Genomic DNA, 22,826 nt, shown 5'->3' on the forward strand with positions numbered 1-22,826 from the left:
ATACCACTTACACACAGCTAGTTTACACATACACACAGCTAGCTTACTCATGCATATTTTGTTGATTAAACAGAAACAATTTAAATATTTTTTAGTGAATGTTCAAATTTCATGAAATATTTCTTGAATTTGATTTTCCAGTTTGAATTGTTATAAAAAGGTATGGTATGTGCTACATTCTTCTGTTGATTAACTTGTAAATTCGACAAATATTTTGTCCTTTAATTTTGTCTGGGCACCTTTGAAATAGGACTAGGATAAGGGAGACAACTTGATCCTGACCTTTTACTACTTATCTTTGTCTGGACATATTAAACGCAACCAAGAATATTGGGACACCTTTAACCTGACCTTTTGGCTAAATCTTTGTCTGGACACATGAACAATGGAACTAGAGAAAGGGAGATAATTAATCTTACAGTATTGATATGATATGACACGTATAATCATATATGCCCTATACATGTACAATAATTTTAACAAACTGATTTATTTTAAAACTTTAAAAAAACTTATGTGTAAATATTCTACATAAAGTACAATTTCTAAAGGTAAACTTTCAAAATTGGCAAATTAACCATGGATAAATTGTCTTTGAATCTGGCAATGACACCAATTATTGTAGATAATAACAGCTTTTAGCTATCCCAGGTAAGTAAAAACAATCCTAAAATCATCAAAAGCATGTCTTTATGAAAATAAATATTTTATATTAATGAAAAACAAATAGATATGCTAAGTAGGTGTTATACTTTGACTATTCTTTCCTAATTCAAAATATCAACATTTGTGCTGTCTTTGGAGCTTAAGGCTACTATGTGTCCCTTAGCGACACATAAAGTAAGATATTAGGAGAATTTTTGTAGGAAAAATCAGATTGTGAGTATAAAAGATTTTGATTCGATGTGGTGTTTAGTGATTTGGTTGGGGTCCCTGGTGTTTAGGTCGTGGGATTATTTATTTGTAAGAGACACTCTACAGCTGAGAACTTGACAATTCCCTGTATGAAGAAAAAATAAAATTGTCATTTATCGGCGGTAATTCCACGGAGGCCTGGCTTTATGACGTCGTAGCTAGACGCCGACTGGAACCTGTCCCTTCAGAACACCGCAATTTGATTTGTCACAATGTACGCAACATGGTCAGACACAGTAAATTTACCCACTTAGACTCTGACTACTGACACTCAACTTTTCCCATCTATTCCTCAACTCACCTCCATTTTCCCCAGAGCTCTTGTCTTGAAAATTAAGGTTTTCATGATTTTTTTTTTATGATCATTAAATCTGAAAGTGGCACACATGTTTTTGTCATCTTCTGTTTTTCTGAGCCACATCTTTTCAAGCAAATTTTGAATTTAATTTAAAAGACAATTTCCTATACAAATTGAATTTTCTTTCCAGTCATTTTAGACATTCCTAAATTTTATGGGTATTTAAGTTTATTTTTAGATACTGCCAAAATTTGTTGCAGGGCTGTCCTGATAATTCAGTTAGAACCGTCAGCGCTAATACAACCTGAGACTGGAACCATTGCTAGGAAACCAGATGTTCTCCCAAATTAAATTTTAATGTAAAAATCATTTGTTATTCAAAAGCATTTTTGTGTAAAAACTTCCCAAGATTTTGTAATTAGAGTCTTGGATAGATTTTATGATAGAAATATTATATGTAAACGCAATAGACTCTAATGAGAAGTTTAAATCGTTTCATGAAAAAAGAAATTATGTAAATATTTGGAAAAGCTTGGAGTGAATTGAAGCCCAGCATGAGATTGATGGAGGTTTACCCCGAGACCATATGTTATAAAACATTAAAGGGTCAAAAATATGTGTATATACAAACCGATTTATTTTGAAATTTACAGCGGAAGTTGGGAATTTCTGGGCAGCTTGTTTATGTATGAAATTCTGATTTGGAATAGTAATGGTGTAAATATTAATACAAAATAGTCAATATGATATACTTCAGCTTTAGACGAAATTTTTGTTAAAAATATGATCAACATGGGGTTGAAGTGGAGGTTTCTGGCGAGGTAAACCTCGCTGACCTGAAGGGTGGCCGTGGAGAGGGAGGGGAGGGGGGAGGCAGCCTGGTATGTAGTTTACTCCATTTTAGAAGCTTCTGTTTTGATAAAGGAGATTGAAGTAATAAACTTTGTCTATAGATAAACTAACCGGGAGTGTGAGGTTGAAAGATCTTAGCTGCTTTGATGTGAAGCAAATCCAATGATGCATGTTCCTCCGTTTTTTCATCTTGTCCAAGCAAAAGATTCTTGTAAAGCTGTACAGCTGTTCAAATAAAACACCATTGATATATCCCACCAAACTAAACTAGAAAACTGAAAATGGAATTGATTGACAGATGAGAAATTTTCGAATTACATTTTATTTTCTGTCAATAAATAACCTGTTTGATGTTGTTTCAAAACAGACTTATCGCTCCCTCCCTCGCCCTCCATTCACCTTCTATCCCCCCAACAGAGAGATGCCAAAATACTCTGGAGTCCAAAAGTCCAGAGATCTTAAATATTTTAAAGAGGGATGTAGATTTGTTAAACACATTTGCTGACGATAACTTAACATCTGAATCCTGTGATAAGTTGTAGGATTATTGGAATTTGTTTGAGTCTCTGGGACGTTGACCTCCACGAGGGTAGAAGTGCCCTATCTCAGTCCTCGCATCTGTTGTTTTATTCGGGTTATTCCAAACACATTTCTTAGGTAATGTAAAAATAGCAAAGAGAAAAAAATTCATTTAGTTAAAACAAAAAAGTTATAAGCAGTTTACTTTAAGATATTTTCCGTCTGTAATTCTTAGAGTATATATTGTTCTGACATCAAGTATCTCTGTGATGTTTAAACTAATATATTGTATCTTATACTTATCTACTGTATCCTATACTTATCTACTGTATCCTATACTTATCTACTGTATCCCATACTTATCTACTGTATCCTATACTTATCTACTGTATCCTATACTTATATACTGTATCCTATACTTATCTACTGTATCCTATACTTATCTACTGTATCCTATACTTATCTACTGTATCCTATACTTATCTACTGTATCCTATACTTATCTACTGTATCCTATACTTATCTACTGTATCCTATACTTATCTACTGTATCCTATACTTATATACTGTATCCTATACTTATCTACTGTATCCTGTACTTATTTACTGTATCCTATACTTATCTACTGTATCCTATACTATATACTGTATCCCATACTTACCTACTGTATCCTATACTTATCAACTGTATCCTATACTTATCAACTGTATCCTATACTTATCTACTGTATCCTATACTTATCTACTGTATCTTATACTTATCTACTGTATCCCATACTTATCTACTGTAACCTATACTTATCTACTGTAACCTATACTTATCTACTGTATCCTGTACTTATCTACTGTATCCTATACTTATCTACTGTAACCTATACTTATCTACTGTATCCTGTACTTATCTACTGTATCCTATACTTATCTACTGTATCTTATACTTATCTACTGTATCCCATACTTATCTACTGTATCCTATACTTATCTACTGTATCCTATACTTATCTACTGTATCCTATACTAATCTACTGTATCCTATACTTATCTACTGTATCCCATACTTATCTACTGTATCCTATACTTATATACTGTATCCTATACTTATATACTGTATCCTATACTTATCTACTGTATCCCATACTTATATACTGTATCCTATACTTATCTACTGTATCCTATACTTATCTACTGTATCCCATACTTATCTACTGTATCCTATACTTATCTACTGTATCCTATACTTATATACTTGTATCTTATACTTATCTACTGTATCCTATACTTATATACTGTATCCTATACTCATCTACTGTATCTATACTTATCTACTGTATCCTATACCTATCTACTGTATCCTATACTTATCTACTGTATCCTGTACTTATCTATACTTATCTACTGTATCCTATACTTATCTACTGTATCCTATACTTATCTACTGTATCCTATACTTATATACTGTATCCTATACTTATCTACTGTATCCTATACTTATATACTGTATCCTATACTTATCTACTGTATCCTATACTTATCTACTGTATCCTATACTTATATACTGTATCCTATACTTATATACTGTATCCTATACTTATCTACTGTATCCTATACTTATATACTGTATCCTATACTTATCTACTGTATCCTATACTTATCTACTGTATCCTATACTTATCTAGTGTATCCTATACTTATCTACTGTATCCTATACTTATATACTGTATCCTATACTTATATACTGTATCCTATACTTATCTACTGTATCCTATACTTATCTACTGTATCCTATACTTATATACTGTATCCTATACTAATCTACTGTATCCTATACTTATCTATACTTATCTACTGTATCCTATATTTATCTACTGTATCCTATACTTATATACTGTATCCTATACTTATCTACTGTATCCTATACTTATCTACTGTATCCTATACTTATATACTGTATCCTATACTTATCTACTGTATCCTATACTTATCTACTGTATCCTATACTTATATACTGTATCCTATACTTATATACTGTATCCTATACTTATATACTGTATCCTATACTTATCTACTGTATCCTATACTTATCTACTGTATCATATACTTATCTACTGTATCCTATACTTATCTACTGTATCCTATACTTATCTACTGTATCCTATACTTATATACTGTATCCTATACTTATCTACTGTATCCTATACTTATATACTGTATCCTATACTTATCTACTGTATCCTATACTTATCTACTGTATCCTATACTTATATACTGTATTCCTATACTTATCTACTGTATCCTATACTTATATACTGTATTCTATACTTATCTACTGTATCCTATACTTATCTACTGTATCGTATACTTATCTACTGTATCCTATACTTATCTACTGTATCCTATACTTATATACTGTATCCTATACTTATCTACTGTATCCTATACTTTTATTATTTTAGTTAGTTTTTGCGCCAATATCATTGGACGTTGAGACCCCACGTGACCATCCTTAAAACAGTGATCGACCGATAAAAGTTGATTGAAAAAGTTGATTGACCGATCCATCTATAAATAGATCGGGAAAAAACCGCGGCAGAGCATCAGAGCATGTTAGTCATTTGAGCGTTTGATTCAGAAGGGCACTGAAATAAACAGTCAAGCGTCTAGCGTGATCTTGATTGTAAACAATCGCAGACGAGACGAGTCGAAATGGCTGACAGGTTTGCTTCTCTGTCAGTGGATGAAAAAGACAGAATCTTTAACAATGCAGATGCGGCAAACACGAAAAGAGTTACCACGACGGCAGTGCGAGTATTTAGAGAATACCTTACAAGTAAAAGTCTTTCTGCGGAGTTTGAAACGTATGAAATCTCCGAGCTAGATGAGGCCCTGGCTAACTTTTATCTTGAAATGAGGAACAAAAACGGAGAACTGTACAAAAAATCTACTCTCTTATCATACAGACACAGAATACAAAGACACTTGGAATTGACACGTGAGGTTAACATCAGTTGTCAAAACATAACCATCAATTATAACATTTTTCAGAAATGAAAATTCTTTTGTTGTGACAGAAATAAATGTTCAAATTTGAAGAAATGTTTTATTGTTTATTTGATGAACACAAAACCAAGAAAAATAATAAAACAGTTATAGCCTTTAGATTTCGGTCGATGCATGGTTTTATTGACCGAAGAAAAATTATCAACCTCGGACTTCGTCCTCGGTCGATAATTTTTCTTCGGTCAATAAAACCATGCATCGACCTCATCAAAAGGCTATAATTGTATAATATACTGTATCCTATACTTATCTACTGTATCCTATACTTATCTACTGTATCCTATACTTATCTACTGTATCCTATACTTATCTACTGTATTCTATACTTATCTACTGTATCCTATACTTATCTACTGTATCCTATACTTATATACTGTATCCTATACTTATCTACTGTATCCTATACTTATATACTGTATCCTATACTTATCTACTGTATCCTATACTTATATACTGTATCCTATACTTATCTACTGTATCCTATACTTATCTACTGTATCCTATACTTATATACTGTATCCTATACTTATATACTGTATCCCATACTTATCTACTGTATCCTATACTTATCTACTGTATCCCATACTTATCTACTGTATCCTATACTTATCTACTGTATCCTATACTTATCTACTGTATCCTATACTTATATACTGTATCCTATACTTATCTACTGTATCCTATACTTATATACTGTATCCTATACTTATATACTGTATCCTATACTTATATACTGTATCCTATACTTATCTACTGTATCCTATACTTATCTACTGTATCCTATACTTATATACTGTATCCTATACTTATCTACTGTATCCTATACTTATCTACTGTATCCTATACTTATATACTGTATCCTATACTTATATACTGTATCCCATACTTATCTACTGTATCCTATACTTATCTACTGTATCCCATACTTATCTACTGTATCCTATACTTATCTACTGTATCCTATACTTATCTACTGTATCCTATACTTATATACTGTATCCTATACTTATCTACTGTATCCTATACTTATCTACTGTATCCTATACTTATATACTGTATTCTATACTTATCTACTGTATCCTATACTTATATACTGTATCGTATACTTATCTTCTGTATCCTATACTTATATACTGTATCCTATACTTATCTACTGTATACTATACTTATCTACTGTATCCTGTACTTATCTACTGTATTCCTATACTTATCTACTGTATCCTATACTTATATACTGTATCCTATACTTATCTACTGTATCCTATACTTATCTACTGTATCCTATACTTATATACTGTATCCTATACTTATCTACTGTATCCTATACTTATATACTGTATCCTATACTTATCTACTGTATCCTATACTTATCTACTGTATCCTATACTTATATACTGTATCCTATACTTATCTACTGTATCCTATACTATATACTGTATCCTATACTTATATACTGTATCCTATACTTATCTTCTGTATCCTATACTTATATACTGTATCCTATACTTATCTACTGTATCCTATACTTATCTTCTGTATCCTATACTTATATACTGTATCCTATACTTATATACTGTATCCCATACTTATATACTGTATCCTATACTTATCTACTGTATCCTATACTTATCTGCTGTATCCTGTTCTTATTTACTGTATCCTATACTTATCTACTTTGTCGTATACTTATCTACTGTATCCTATACTTATCTACTGTATCCTATACTTATCTACTGTATCCTATACTTATCTACTGTATCCTATACTTATCTACTGTATCCCATACTTATCTACTGTATCCTATACTTATCTACTGTATCCTATACTTATCTACTGTATCCTACTATATACTGTATCCTATACTTATCTACTGTATCCCATACTTATCTACTGTATCCTATACTTATCTACTGTATCCTATACTATATACTGTATCCTATACTTATCTACTGTATCCTATACTATATACTGTATCCCATACTTATCTACTGTATCCATACTTATCTACTGTATCCTATACTTATCTACTGTATCCTATACTATCTACTGTATCCTATACTTATATACTGTATCCCATACTTATCTACTGTATCCTATACTTATCTACTGTATCCTATACTTATATACTGTATCCTATACTTATATACTGTATCCTATACTTATATACTGTATCCTATACTTATCTACTGTATCCTATACTTATCTACTGTATCCCATACTTATATACTGTATCCTATACCTATCTACTGTATCCTATACTTATCTACTGTATCCTATACTTATCTACTGTATCCTATACTTATATACTGTATCCTATACTTATCTATTGTATCCTATACTTATCTACTGTATCCCATACTTATATACTGTATCCTATACCTATCTACTGTATCCTATACTTATATACTGTATCCTATACTAATCTACTGTATCCCATACTTATCTACTGTATCTTATACTTATATACTGTATCCTATACTTATATACTGTATCCTATACTTATCTACTGTATCCTATACTTATCTACTGTATCCTTACTTATCTACTGTATCCTATACTTATCTACTGTATCCTATACTTATATACTGTATCCTATACTTATATACTGTATCCTATACTTATCTACTGTATCCTATACTTATCTACTGTATCCTATACTTATCTACTGTATCCTATACTTATCTACTGTATCCTATACTTATCTACTGTATCCTATACTTATATACTGTATCCTATACTTATATACTGTATCCTATACTTATCTACAGTATCTAATACTTATCTACTGTATTCCATACTTATATACTGTATCCTATACTTATCTACTGTATCCTATACTTATCTACTGTATCCTATACTTATCTACTGTATCCTATACTTATCTACTGTATCCTATACTAATATACTGTATCCTATACTTATCTACTATATCCTATTACTTATCTACTGTATCCTATACTTATCTACTGTATCCTATACTTATCTACTGTATCCTATACTTATATTCTGTATCCTATATTATCTACTGTTTTATTTGATGTTCATAATTCTTTAAATGTCTTTGTATAATTTGACAGTATAGGTCATGTAAAGGTCATAGAGGGTATATGTAAGGATTTAATGAGAGAATATATTGTTATTGTTAAAATACTGATTAACCCTTTTAATCGAGACCCATTTCTCCTTAAAAATGTGTACCCCTCCGTATTGGTACCATTCTACAAAGGAGAATTACACATGCCTTGCCACCTCTTGTATTACATAGCCGATTATCAAGCAACGAAATCATATCAATGGCGTTTGATCAGAATTAGTATTACTATGTATAGGTTGGGGTTTTAATTGGTATGCATTTCCTTGCGGCTTGGTGACCTCCCCGAACCCATCATTCAAGTTTTATTGTCCATAGTTCTTGCAATCTTTGATGAAGATATGGGTCGTAAAATCCATGCAATTTATGGTCTGGGTTTAAATACCAACTGACGTTAAAAAAACTTGTAATAAAAAGAAAATAAAGTGGTATTAAGAATGTTCATTTTCTGAAAATTATGACCTTATTTAAACCCATTTGGTTGAAAAAAACAAAGGAAACCCCCAACAACATCAATTTATATGATAAAACGTGTTCTCTGTCTGACATTGGTCCAGGACTGGTCACAGTGATCGTCTTTCTTCTACAAGTACGCCACAGATTTTTATCTCTTGAAAATATTTGTACAAGAAATAAAGAATTCCATTTAATGGTGCCGTTTTTTCTTTGAATTAGAGAGTGTAGTGTTGAGTGATTGGTTGATTTTGTGTTAGAGTGCATAGGCTATGTGCCCGCAGGTTACAAGGATTGCACCTGGCCACAGGTTAATCAGTTCTCCTAACAGGTAACACAGGTAGATAGTTTACCTATTTAAATTAACGAAGATAAAGGTAGGGCTTGGCTGGTAAGAAATTTAAAATTGATAAGTTTAGGCTTTGAAGCTGTTAATGTAGGTGGCATCTATATGGAGACACCAGAGAAGGAATCTCCCGTGGCGCCATCTACCTGCTTGTTTTGTATTCCCCGGGATTAATTTATACCAGTTAAGCACAAATTACAGGAAATTACCTTTTTCAAGTTGGTAATAAAATGATAGATTGATCCATAGTATGACATTAAAACATACTTAAACACATTCATATTTTTACCATTTCCTGAACACTCGAGCTTGGCATTTAATGCCAATGTTTTTGAAATTTGGATACAGAAATATATTGGAAAAGGTTAGAATTCCTCTTTATTTGAATGCCAATGTTTTGATAATATTTCAACAGATGGAACCTGTGACACAATTATGTGTTGGTTTTCACTAGATGTGTTTTCAATGGCAGAGGTAAATTTAATTTCCAGTGTTACAGTGTAATTCTAGTGCCGTAAAATTCTCTTTACTTTACGCGATTGTGTAGTTCTATAGAATTTCAAATGAACTGCTGTATGTTTAATCCTAATTGGAAGCCTTTTAACAGTCCTTAGAGAAATGGCTATATTAGTATGACAATTTTATCTCTTTGTGATATGAAATAAACAAAGCCCCATCCGATTTTAATATCCATAGTAACGATGCAAAGCCAATGTATCATAGCAGTGTCTTTTGCATATTTGTGTTCCGTTCTATACCCACTGTAGGGCCAAGTCACGCAGCGAAGTGTATTGTGACGAGTGGATACTGTACTACTGTTGGGTATAGTGCTACACTGTGTAAGCTTATGTCACATACCCACCAGATACTGTACAACCTTTTTTTCCACCAGGGACTTTGCCTTGGATTTGAGAGGCCGTAGGGTTTCCTGGCAATTTTTCGTTTCTATGTTGTATCGTGTCACACATATTTTTGCCCGAGTGATGCCCTTTGGAGACCATCAACAAACTATAAGACCATCACGTGGTGGGCCTGTTATCATGATGGAGCCCACAACTTAGTTTGTTGACGGGCTCCGAAGAGCATCCATCAGTACGCTTTGGCTTCCTCTGGTGGCTAAACATCCAGTTTAAGTAATTATAACTGTATGGCACAAAAGGAGTTGATTTGTTTGGTCTGATCACAGAAAACCAGCTCTTGACCTTTGCATGACCTTGTATGGAATATAATGTTGACATTAGTATGACTTTGTATGGAATATTATGTAGACATTTGTATGACCTTGTAACGGATATTATGTGGACATTTGTATGACCTTGTATGGGATATAATGTGGACATTTGTATGACCTTGTATAGAATATTACATTGAAGTTTGTATGACCTTGTATGGGATATAATGTGGACATTTGTATGACCTTGTATGGGATATAATGTGGACATTTGTATGACCTTGTATAGAATATTACATTGATGTTTGTATGGGATATTATGTGGACATTTGTATGACCTTGTATGGGATATTATGTGGACATTTGTATGACCTTGTAACAAAAATAATGTGGACATTTGTATGACCTTGTATGGGATATTATGTGGACATTTGTATGACTTTGTATGGGATATTATGTGGACATTTGTATGATCTTGTAACGAATATAATGTGGACATTTGTATGACCTTTTAACGAATATAATGTGGACATTTGTATGACCTTGGAATGGATAGTATATTGACGTTTGTATGACTTTGTATGGAATATTATGTTAACAGTTCTATGACCTTTATAGGAACATTATGTTGACCATTTCATGTGTTTCTATATAACCAGGAACTACCATTGGAGGACCTGAAGCAGCGATGTCAAAACCAGCTGGAGATCATGTCTAAAAAACGTATCAAACGTATCTTAGCAGGTCAGTACCTATTTAACGTATCTTAGTAGGTCGGTACCAATCTAGCGTATATCTTAGTAGGTCAGTACCTATCAAGCATATCTTAGTAGGTCGGTACCTATCTAATGTATCTTAGTAGGTCGGTACATATCTAACGTATCTTAGTAGGTTGGTACCTATCTAACTTATCTTAGGTCGGTACCTATCAAAAGTATCTTAGTAGGTCGGTACCTATCAAACATATCTTAGTAGGTCGGTACCTATCTAACATATCTTAGTAGGTCAGTACCTATCTAACGTATCTTAGTAGGTCAGTACCTATCTAACGTATCTTAGTAGGTCGGTACCTATCAAACATATCTTAGTAGGTCGGTACCTATCTAACGTACCTTAGTAGGTCGGTACCTATCTAGCGTATCTTAGTAGGTCGGTACCTATATAACGTATCTTAGTAGGTCAGTACCTATCTAACGTATCTTAGTAGGTCGGTACCTATCTAACGTATCTTAGTAGGTCGGTACCTATCTAACGTATCTTAGTAGGTCAGTACCTATCTAACGTATCTTAGTAGGTCGGTACCCATCAAACGTATCTTAGTAGGTCAGTACCTATCTAATGTATCTTAGTAGGTCAGTACCTATCTAACGTATCTTAGTAGGTCAGTACCTATCTAACGTATCTTAGTAGGTCAGTACCTATCTAACGTATCTTAGTAGGTCGGTACCTATCTAACGTATCTTAGTAGGTCAGTACCTATCTAACGTATCTTAGTAGGTCGGTACCTATCTAACGTATCTTAGTAGGTCAGTACCTATCTAACGTATCTTAGTAGGTCGGTACCCATCAAACGTATCTTAGTAGGTCAGTACCTATCTAACGTATCTTAGTAGATCAGTACCTATCTAATGTATCTTAGTAGGTCGGTACCTATCAAATGTATCTTAGTAGGTCGGTACCTATCTAAGGTATCTTAGTAGGTCAGTACCTATCTAACGTATCTTAGTAGGTCAGTACCTATCTAACGTATCTTAGTAGGTCGGTACCCATCAAACGTATCTTAGTAGATCAGTACCTATCTAATGTATCTTAGTAGATCAGTACCTATCTAACGTATCTTAGTAGGTCAGTACGTATCTAATGTATCTTAGTAGGTCGGTACCTATCTAACGTATCTTAGTAGGTCAGTACGTATCTAATGTATCTTAGTAGGTCGGTACCTATCTAACATATCTTAGTATGTCAGTACCTATCAAACGTATCTTAGTAGGTCGGTACCTATCTAACATATCTTAGTAGGTCGGAACCTATCTAACGTATCTTAGTAGGTCAGTACCTATCTAACATATCTTAGTAGGTCAGTACCTATCTAACGTATCTTAGTAGGTTAGTACCTATCTAATGTATCTTAGTAGGTCAGTACCTATCAAACGTATCTTAGTAGATCAGTACCTATCTAACGTATCTTAGTAGGTCTGTACCTATCTAACATATCTTAGTAGGTCGGTACCTATCAAATGTATCTTAGTAGGTCGGTACCCATCAAATGTATCTTAGTAGGTCGGTACCTATCTAACGTATCTTAGTAGGTCGGTACCTATCAAACATATCTTAGTAGGTCAGTACCTATCTAACGTATCTTAGTAGGTCAGTACCTATCTAACGTATCTTAGTAGGTCAGTACGTATCTAATGTATCTTAGTAGGTCGGTACCTATCTAACGTATCTTAGTAGGTCGGTACCTATCAAACATATCTTAGTAGGTCAGTACCTATCTAACGTATCTTAGTAGGTCAGTACCTATCTAACGTATCTTAGTAGGTCAGTACCTTTCTAACGTATCTTAGTAGGTCAGTACCTATCTAACATATCTTAGTAGGTCGGTATACCTATCTAACATATCTTAGTAGGTCAGTACCTATCTAACGTATCTTAGTAGGTCGGTACCTATCTAACATATCTTAGTAGGTCAGTACCTATCTAACATATCTTAGTAGGTCGGTACCTATCTAACATATCTTAGTAGGTCAGTACCTATCTAATGTATCTTAGTAGGTCAGTACCTATCAAACGTATCTTAGTAGATCAGTACCTATCTAGCGTATCTTAGTAGGTCTGTACCTATCTAACATATCTTAGTAGGTCGGTACCTATCTAACGTATCTTAGTAGGTCTGTACCTATCAAATGTATCTTAGTAGGTCGGTACCCATCAAATGTATCTTAGTAGGTCGGTACCTATCAAACGTATCTTAGTAGGTCGGTACCCATCTAACATATCTTAGTAGGTCGGTACCCATCAAACGTATCTTAGTAGGTCAGTACCTATCTAACGTATCTTAGTAGGTCGGTACCTATCAAATGTATCTTAGTAGGTCGGTACCTATCTAAGGTATCTTAGTAGGTCAGTACCTATCTAACGTATCTTAGTAGGTCGGTACCTATCTAACATATCTTAGTAGGTCGGTACCTATCAAATGTATCTTAGTAGGTCGGTACATATCAAACGTATCTTAGTAGGTCGGTACCTATGTAAGATATCTTAGTAGGTCGATACCTATCTAACATATCTTTGTAGGTCGGTACCTATCTAACGTATCTTAGTAGGTCGGTACCTATCTAACATATCTTAGTAGGTCGGTACATATCGAACGTATCTTAGTAGGTCGGTACCAATCAAACATTTCTTAGTAGGTCAGTACCTATCAAACATATCTTAGTAGGTCGGTACCTATCAAACGTATCTTAAATTAGTAGGTCGGTACCTATCTAACGTATCTTAGTAGGTCGGTACCTATCAAACGTATCTTAGTAGGTCAGTACCTATCTAACGTATCTTAGTAGGTCAGTACCTATCTAACGTATCTTAGTAGGTCAGTACCTATCTAACGTATCCTAGTAGGTCAGTACCTATCTTATGTATCTTAGTAGGTCGGTACCTATCTAACATATCTTAGTAGGTCTGTACCTATCTAACATATCTTAGTAGGTTGGTACCTATCTAACGTATCTTACAGTATTAATTTTAGCAGACCTGTATTTATCAGTTCAATTTTAATGATCAATTTCGTTTGTATGCATTAAAGATTAAGCATGTTAGAGCCAACAAAAATTTTGTGTTGACAAATACAATTTTTTAATCAAAGTCGAATTTTTTTCATGTCCAGACAAAACATTTTTTTATGTAAAATGAAAAATATGTTCTGCCAATCCTAAATATTTGAGATACATGCAGTTAGCTGTCAATCATCTGAGGTTAGTAAGGGTTTTCTGCCCCTTTATACTCATTGTAACTGCACACTAAGCTGCCATCTGCCCGTTATTTCCATGAGATCTATTTTAAACCTCCTACAATAATACATTTATAGACCTCCTTCTGACAGAGTTAATACCTTAAACCTACATATCAATCTGCTCTTCTCTCTTAAATCAATTTCATTTTTGAATCGTAAATAAATAAAAGGATTTAATTATAGCTTATGTCTAATCTTTATTTACAAGATTTTCTTTCCAAAATACCTATATGTGAAATTTGGCAAGAATGTTACTGAAATGAAAAACCCCTCCTCTAGAACTGTTGGACCGGAAATCAATAGCTTTCTGTTTGATCCTCATAATGTTATATAATTCCAAGCTGTGACTCTGGTATAAGTACAGCCCCATTGTCACATAGAGATGAATTTTATCAACTGTCCTCATAGCGTTTTATTTTAATGCTTTTCCTTTCAGTAGAGATCAATGGTCTAAGAATGAGAATTAATGACTTTCCGACCTCCACATTGCATATACCCAAGTGGCAGTTTGTCTCTTATCTTAATTGCTATTCATATTTTTTTTCCTTTTCATTTTGAAATGTGTCATTTCCATAATGTATATATTGTCCATTCGGCATATATCTGTATTGACTTTATACAACCGTTGTCTTAATTTCAATTTCACTTCAAATTGGCTAGTCTGAGTCTGTTTTGTCTTTGGTCTGTCTGAGCCTGTGACCAAGAGGCTTGCAACTAGGGTATAATTGATATTGTGGAATGGTTGTATATTCAATTTAGAAACTGCATTATCAGCTCGCCTTGTCATTAGATGCGAGATTTCCCAGTGTTTGCTGTGACTAGGCCCTGCCATCTGCAGCCAAAATTTGATAAATGGTTGGACACCGGAATCTGTAATAGCAGATTTTGTGTGCAAAACCAGACTCCACCGGTGAACAAATAAAATGGCGACCACAAAACAGGAAGAAAATCCACTTACATCCCCGCCTACCATCCGTCTTAATAACATTCCGGGTAGAACCAGCGAGGATGACACATATCAGAGGGCCAAAATTGTTTTTGTCTTCAGACATGAAAACCAAAGGAAAATTTATATATGTTGTAATAGTTCATTAGTTATTCAATAGAATTTGTTGTGTCTAAGTCTATCTTTGACCATGTTTAAGTCGTTAATCTTATAAAGCACTTGGGGATGATGCTGGCTCCTGCATTGGGTCAAGGTCATGCAGACCTTGCTAGGGAGAAGTCATTTATTTACTGAGGACACCAGTGACGGCCATGTCATATCTGCTGACCTACAAGAAAAAAATGTTTTATCTTTTGGTAAATGATTTGTAGTATGTTTGAAATCTAGTAAACATCTTCAAACAAGAGCTATTGGTATACTCATGGATGGTTTCGTCTCTCTTTCTATTAGCTGTACATTGTCAAATTATTGTACACAGATTGACATTTTACAAATGAATGTGTACCCTTTATAAATGTTTTAATGAAATCTTATCAATTTCATCCTCAAAAATTATCTGTTTGAAGTACCAGCTAGGTCAAGAAACATGCTATTACTGTGCTTCTATCGTATATATATACACACACTTTCATGTAGACCATCAGTGTATTGGCGGTAAGGTCATGAAGGTCAATTCTGAGAGCTGGTCAGGATCAAAGACTAGATTTGGCTATAACTTGTAAAACACGTTTTAAGAATTTTCTTTTTAGTTCCATAAGGTCAAGTGTCATGATACTTGTCCAAAAGGCTCTCTGGGCAGAGGTCTTTATTTCTAACTCTTACAGGTGACCTTCACCTGCTTAAGGTCAAAGAGGTCTTTGGTTCATAACATTGAAATCCCTGCACTATAACTGTATATAGCCCCAGATCTCTTGGGAGCTAAATCCTTGTTTCGTGACATGGCAATGGTCAACCCCATACACTAATTGTTAGGCATGTTTTTACAGGTAGGTGAGGTTGTCAGTGTTCTTGTCAAATTTGTGATGTATGGCTCTGTTTCTCAAAAAGACAAGCATGCATGTAAAACACAGTTGAGATCAGCTTTCATTACCATAGCTGTTAATAGGATGTTAAACAATACAAAACAAAACCAAACTCGAAAGTAAGATAGGACGTTAAACAATACAAAACACAACCCAACTCTAAAAGTAAGATAGGACATTGGATACTGAGATGCATGACTACCAAGCTTGTTAAAATGAATGACCTTGACCTACTTTGGGGTCATATGTGCTAAAATCTTTGAGGGACTTTTTCTCAATAATCCAATTACAAAGGCCCAAAGACCTGATATTGGCCCAGTAGCATATTGGTATGAAGGGCTACAAAGTTTATTCAAATGAATGTCCTTGACCTACCTTCAAGGTCACTGTGGAAAAATGCGCTAAAACATCTAAGCAACTTCTTCTCAATAACCAAATTTAAAGGCTTAGAGTCTTGATTTTGACTGTCAATAGGACCTAACCAATGGAAAAATCAATGAACAAACTTTGCCAACTCTGAATTTGAATATGGTGGTCATCAGTATAAATGACCTTAAGGTTCCATTAGTAACAGATGAGTGATACAGGGCCATTGGGCCTATAGTTTAAGAAAGAAGAAGTGTTACACCAACTCAATTTAAATATAATGCTTCATTAAGAAAGAAAGGTCAATATTTGAATTTGTTTCAAATTTCTAAATAACAATTTCTTACTTTTAAGTTTTAAATTAATTCAATTAGAATTTGAAATGCTTGAAAAATAATTTTTAACTTTTATTTGAATTTCATATTAAATCAAGATTAACTGTTTGCTGTAGCTGAAATTTAAATAATAAATGGTATGAGAATGCAGATGTTTCAGGCTGACTACTTTAGTGTTCTTTTAGTTGTTACATAACACTCAAGCTGTCAAGTGAAGGGAGGTAATACATCCCAGTAATTTCTCACAGATATTCACCAAGTTTTAAGTGGCTGATATTATGTAAGATGCTGCTGTTTTAAACAGGATCGGTGTATTAGAAATGTCGTGAGTATGTGTACCTCGAGAACTAAATGACAAAGTTAGCATTTTATCGTAGCAGGTTTAAACATGTTGATTCCAGCTACGAGACAATTAAACATGTGTGTCTTATCTACAACTTCAAAGGTCATTTCTTTTTCTTATAATGCTGCAACACTGTCTATCCATAAAACAGACTAAAAAAACATGGCAGCCATCAGCCATATTGGTTAAGCTGAACAAGATATATCATAAAAACTGGATTCCTCGTTTCTGTTTTAAAAGCTCACCAGTATAGGACAGAATTCCAATGTATTTCTCTGTAGACTTTGTCAGGTGTACAGTTCTGAGAACCCCGGCAACTCCGTCCCGGTAGAGTTGAAGAACTCGTGTTTTTTCAGCGTTGTAGATCAGGGACTTTATACATTAGTGATGAAACAGGTGGTGATTAGTAATGTTCATTCAAGAAGAAAAAATTTTGTAAAAAAAATCTATAATGACTACAAGCTTGATTCAAATGATGGAATTATAGATACGGTTCTACACACCCTGCGGTGATCTGAGAGAGTACATTAAATTTTAAATCAGTAAACCGCAATACACCATAGTACATTTACCTCAAACACTACAAAATCCATCACTTGCTCAGAAGGATTTCTTCACTTTTGTTTTCTGATGATTAAATTGATGCTCATTTATGAAGTATAGCACTCTGCAATATCAAAGGTCAGACCTGTACAAGGTCAAGGTTTTATAAAGTTGGGATTGAATGGTCTTAGCGAAATTAAATAGGTAGTATATTCTGATGTGGGTTAATTAAGGGATCATTATTACACTGTATATACATTAAATTACATTTGTCAAATGCCATAAAATGACCACTATTCACTGATTGAATGTCAAAGATAATTCATTAGCATTGGTCAAGAGCGTTAAAGTAGCCCATTTCTCTGGTGCAAACATAAATAAACCTAGCTAATCATTGGTCAAATATGTTACAGGGACTCTTTCTCATTTGTGAAATGTAATCAAGTTAACTCTTTCTGATTGGTCAAATGTCCTAAATATGACTCTTTATAATTGGTCAAAGGTAATAAAGTTAACTCTTTCTGATTGGTCAAATGTCCTAAATATGACTCTTTATAATTGGTCAAAGGTCATAAAGTTAACTCTTTCTGATTGGTCAAATGTCCTAAATGTGACTCTTTATAATTGGTCAAATGTCATAAAGTGAAATCTTTCTCATTGGTGAAATGTCATTAAAGAAACTCTTTCTATTTGGACAAACACCTTAAAAGAAACACTTTGTCCTTGGTCAAACATCGTTAAAGTAATGTGTTTTAGTGCATGGTCAAGTCTCATAGAAATGTAAATCTGCAGGTATTTACAATTCTGCATGTTTGCTCAAACAAATTGCAGTAATTTACATAGTCATCGTTAGACTGGCTCCCTGTCTCTAGAATATTAAAATTATAAATAAAATTGACTTTTATGATTTTGGTCTCTAGGATATGTCTGGTTCTGATTAAAGACACTAAGTTTCAAACTAGGGGGAGATAATCTAGTATTAAAATTTAGTGGAGCAGTTCTAACAAAAAACTTAGGGGCCAGTCTAAGTCATCGTGTGATATAGACATTTATATAGGGGTAAACTGCCTTCTAATACATATAACTAATAAACAATTCTAGTGTATTCCTATTCACAGAAAAATGGTTAAAAAAAAAAATAATTAAAAAAAAAAAGAAAAACAGAAAATCCCATTGAATCATTTCATTGATGTTATTGAACATGAAGAATGGTGTTGTTTTTTTTACCTTTTTTTCGATTTGGATTGACATTTAATTACATGTTTTCTGTCAGGTGATGATCCAGCCAATATTTCCTCCTCTGGAACAGACGATGAGAGCTCAGAGGATGAAGAGGTCCACAAAGGTAAGTAACTCTCACAAGATTTGGAAAAAAAATCTGTGTCATTTGCAAGTTTGATCTTGGTGTAATAAACTCACACCATCATGTGTATAATCTGTGTTGTACATATGTTTGACCTTGGTTGGAGTTAAGGATGCCAGCCCTCCATCTGTCTGTCCCTGGACCTGATAGATTTTCTCCTTACAGATAATGCATTCTGTATCAAAGTGGCGTGGTAATAAAAATTGAATATCAAACACAAGTCTTAGTTCATTATCACACCTTTTGAGGGAGTTGTAGCCCTTTGAACTTTAAATTCTATCTGATTCCCAAAGGGCATGATTACAGAGTAACAACTTGCAGGGGGACAGTATGACTTGTTCAATGAACAAGTTTAAAAAAAAATGTTGACTGTCGCTTTTGAGGCTCCCTCCAGTTTATGAATCATGTAATTTATTGAATATTAACAACTTTTGCAATATTAACCTGAAAGCTTCCAAATTTTTTTATCATGTTTGATAACTTTTAACCTTTACAAAGATTTAGAAATACATATAGATGGTTTGAGTTTGACTAGAAGAGCCCAAGTCTAAAGTGACAGACACATGGCTGGAGACTGGTGTCCAGGCTAACAACATTGCTGACCACGGGGACAGAATGTTCCCATGGCTAGTTTTAAACCTGTTGTTTTAGCTAGCACATTAACCTTAAATTCACAGGTAAAACATGTCAGGTGATCTGTTAAATGTCCGTAGTGCTATAGTGACTCACCCTACATTAAAGAGGAATCCCTTCATTGGTGTTGTCAAACCTGTCACCAACATAGCCAGCACAAGCATGCTCTTGTCATCAAATTCTCATTCCTTTATTACATTCAAAATTTTCTCTTTTCTTTTCATGTCACGACATTAAGTAGGATATATGATAACATAAAAAAAATGGCTTTTGAAATTTGGACATAATAAAGCGACACAAAGAGATGTAGTGTGGCGTTTCTTTAGATGTTTGGATTTAATTACATCAGATCTCCATGTCATGGATCGAACAGAATTTAATTTAACAAAAGTCAATTTGATATTTCAATTCGAATTTAAAAACATGTAAATTTATCATTAGAACAAAATAAAATTTGAAAAAATAAAAACCAATTGTGGAAATTTGCTTTTAAATTAGAATTAGATTAAATTCACTATAATGTTATTGTGTTTGACAAGACATTTTGTAGTTTGAGTAATGATACCGGGATAAAATGAGAATGCTTTTTTAAATACTGTCACTTTTATCAGGGTAGCTAGGGGTTTATAATGGAGAGCACATTGCACTTAAAGAGAGTCCTCAGTCCCTAAATCCCTCCCCTATAGGCCTTCTCATTGACCCCTCCCCTAAATCCCTCCCTTATAGGCCTTCTCATTGACCCCTCCCCTAAATCCCTCCCCTATAGGCCTTCTCATTGACCCCTCCCCTAAATCTCTCTCCATAGGCCTACTCAATGACCCCTCCCCTAAATCCCTCTCCTATTGGCCTTCTCATTGATCCCTCCCCTAAATCCCTCCCCTATAGGCCTTATCATTGACCCCTCCCCTAAATCCCTCTCCTATTGGCCTTCTCATTGATCCCTCCCCTAAATCCCTCCCCTATAGGCCTTCTCATTGACCCCTCCCCTAAATCCCTGTCCTATTGGCCTTCTCATTGACCCCTCCCCTAAATACCTTTCCAATTGGCCTTCTCGTTGACCCCTCCCCTAAATCCCTCTCCTATAAGCCTTCTCATTGTCCCCTCCCCTAAATCCCTGTCCTATTGGCCTTCTCATTGACCCCCTCCCCTAAATCCCTCTCCTATTGTCCTTCTTATTGACCCCCCTCCCCTAAATCCCTCTCCTATAAGCCTTCTCATTGACCCCTCCCCTAAATCCCTCTCCTATTGACCTTCTCATTGACCCCCTCCCCTAAATTCCTCTCCTATAAGCCTTCTCATTGACCCCTTCCCCTGAATCCCTCTCCTATTGGTCTTCTCATTAACCCCTCCCCTAAATCCCTCCCCTATAGGCCTTCTCATTGACCCCCCTCCCCTAAATCCCTCTCCTATAAGCCTTCTCATTGACCCCTCCCCTAAATCCCTCTCCTAGTGGCCTTGTCATTGACCCCTCCCCTAAATACCTTTCCAATTGGCCTTCTCGTTGACCCCTCCCCTAAATCCCTCTCCTATAAGCCTTCTCATTGTCCCCTCCCCTAAATCCCTGTCCTATTGGCCTTCTCGTTGACCCCTCCCCTAAATCCCTCTCCTATAAGCCTTCTCATTGACCCCTCCCCTAAATCCCTCTCCTATTGGCCTTCTCATTGACCCCCCTCCCCTAAATTCCTCTCCTATAAGCCTTCTCATTGACCCCTTCCCCTGAATCCCTCTCCTATTGGTCTTCTCATTAACCCCTCCCCTAAATCCCTCCCCTATAGGCCTTCTCATTGACCCCCCTCTCCTAAATCCCTCTCCTATAAGCCTTCTCATTGACCCCTCCCCTAAATCCCTCTCCTAGTGGCCTTCTTATTGACCCCTCCCCTAAATCCCTCCCCTATAGGCCTTCTCATTGACCACTCCCCTAAATCCCTCTCCTATAGGCCTTCTCATTGACCCCTCCCCTAAATCCCTCTCCTATAGGCCTTCTCATTGACCCCTCCCCTAAATCCCTCTCCTATTGGTCTTCTCATTGACCCCCTCCCCCTAAATCCCTCCCTCCCTATTAGGCCTTCTCATTGACCACTCCCCTAAATCCCTCTCCTATAGGCCTTCTCATTGACCCCTCCCCTAAACACCTGTCCTATTGGCCTTCTCATTGACCCCCTCCCCTAAATCCCTCTCCTATTGACCTTCTCATTGACCCCCTCCCCTAAATACCTCTCCTATTGGCCTTCTCATTGACCCCTCCCCTAAACACCTGTCCTATTGACCTTCTCATTGACCCCCTCCCCTAAATACCTCTCCTATTGGCCTTCTCATTGACCCCTCCCCTAAACACCTGTCCTATTGACCTTCTCATTGACCCCTCCCCCAAATCCCTCTCCTATTGGCCTTCTCATTGACCCTCCCCTAAACACCTGTCCTATTGACCTTCTCATTGACCCCCTCCCCTAAACACCTGTCCTATTGACCTTCTCATTGACCCCCTCCCCTAAATACCTCTCCTATTGACCTTCTCACTGAGGCCTCCCCTAAATACCTCTCCTATTGGCCTTCTCACTGAG

General features: G+C 35.1%; 1 protein-coding gene across 1 annotated transcript in view; it reads left to right on the forward strand.

The window, feature by feature from the left end:
- Nucleotides 1-22,826, forward strand: part of LOC117325990 (caspase activity and apoptosis inhibitor 1-like) — a 109,988-nt gene that overhangs the window by 29,258 nt on the left and 57,904 nt on the right. Inside the window, exons 3-4 of the mRNA XM_033882541.1 lie at nucleotides 11,362-11,446; nucleotides 19,543-19,614. Coding sequence (XP_033738432.1) covers nucleotides 11,362-11,446; nucleotides 19,543-19,614 — 157 coding nt within the window. The remainder of the gene's footprint in view (nucleotides 1-11,361; nucleotides 11,447-19,542; nucleotides 19,615-22,826) is intronic.

This window comes from Pecten maximus, chromosome 4, assembly GCF_902652985.1.
Source record: "Pecten maximus chromosome 4, xPecMax1.1, whole genome shotgun sequence".
In the NCBI taxonomy this organism is placed as follows: Eukaryota; Metazoa; Mollusca; class Bivalvia; order Pectinida; family Pectinidae; genus Pecten; species Pecten maximus.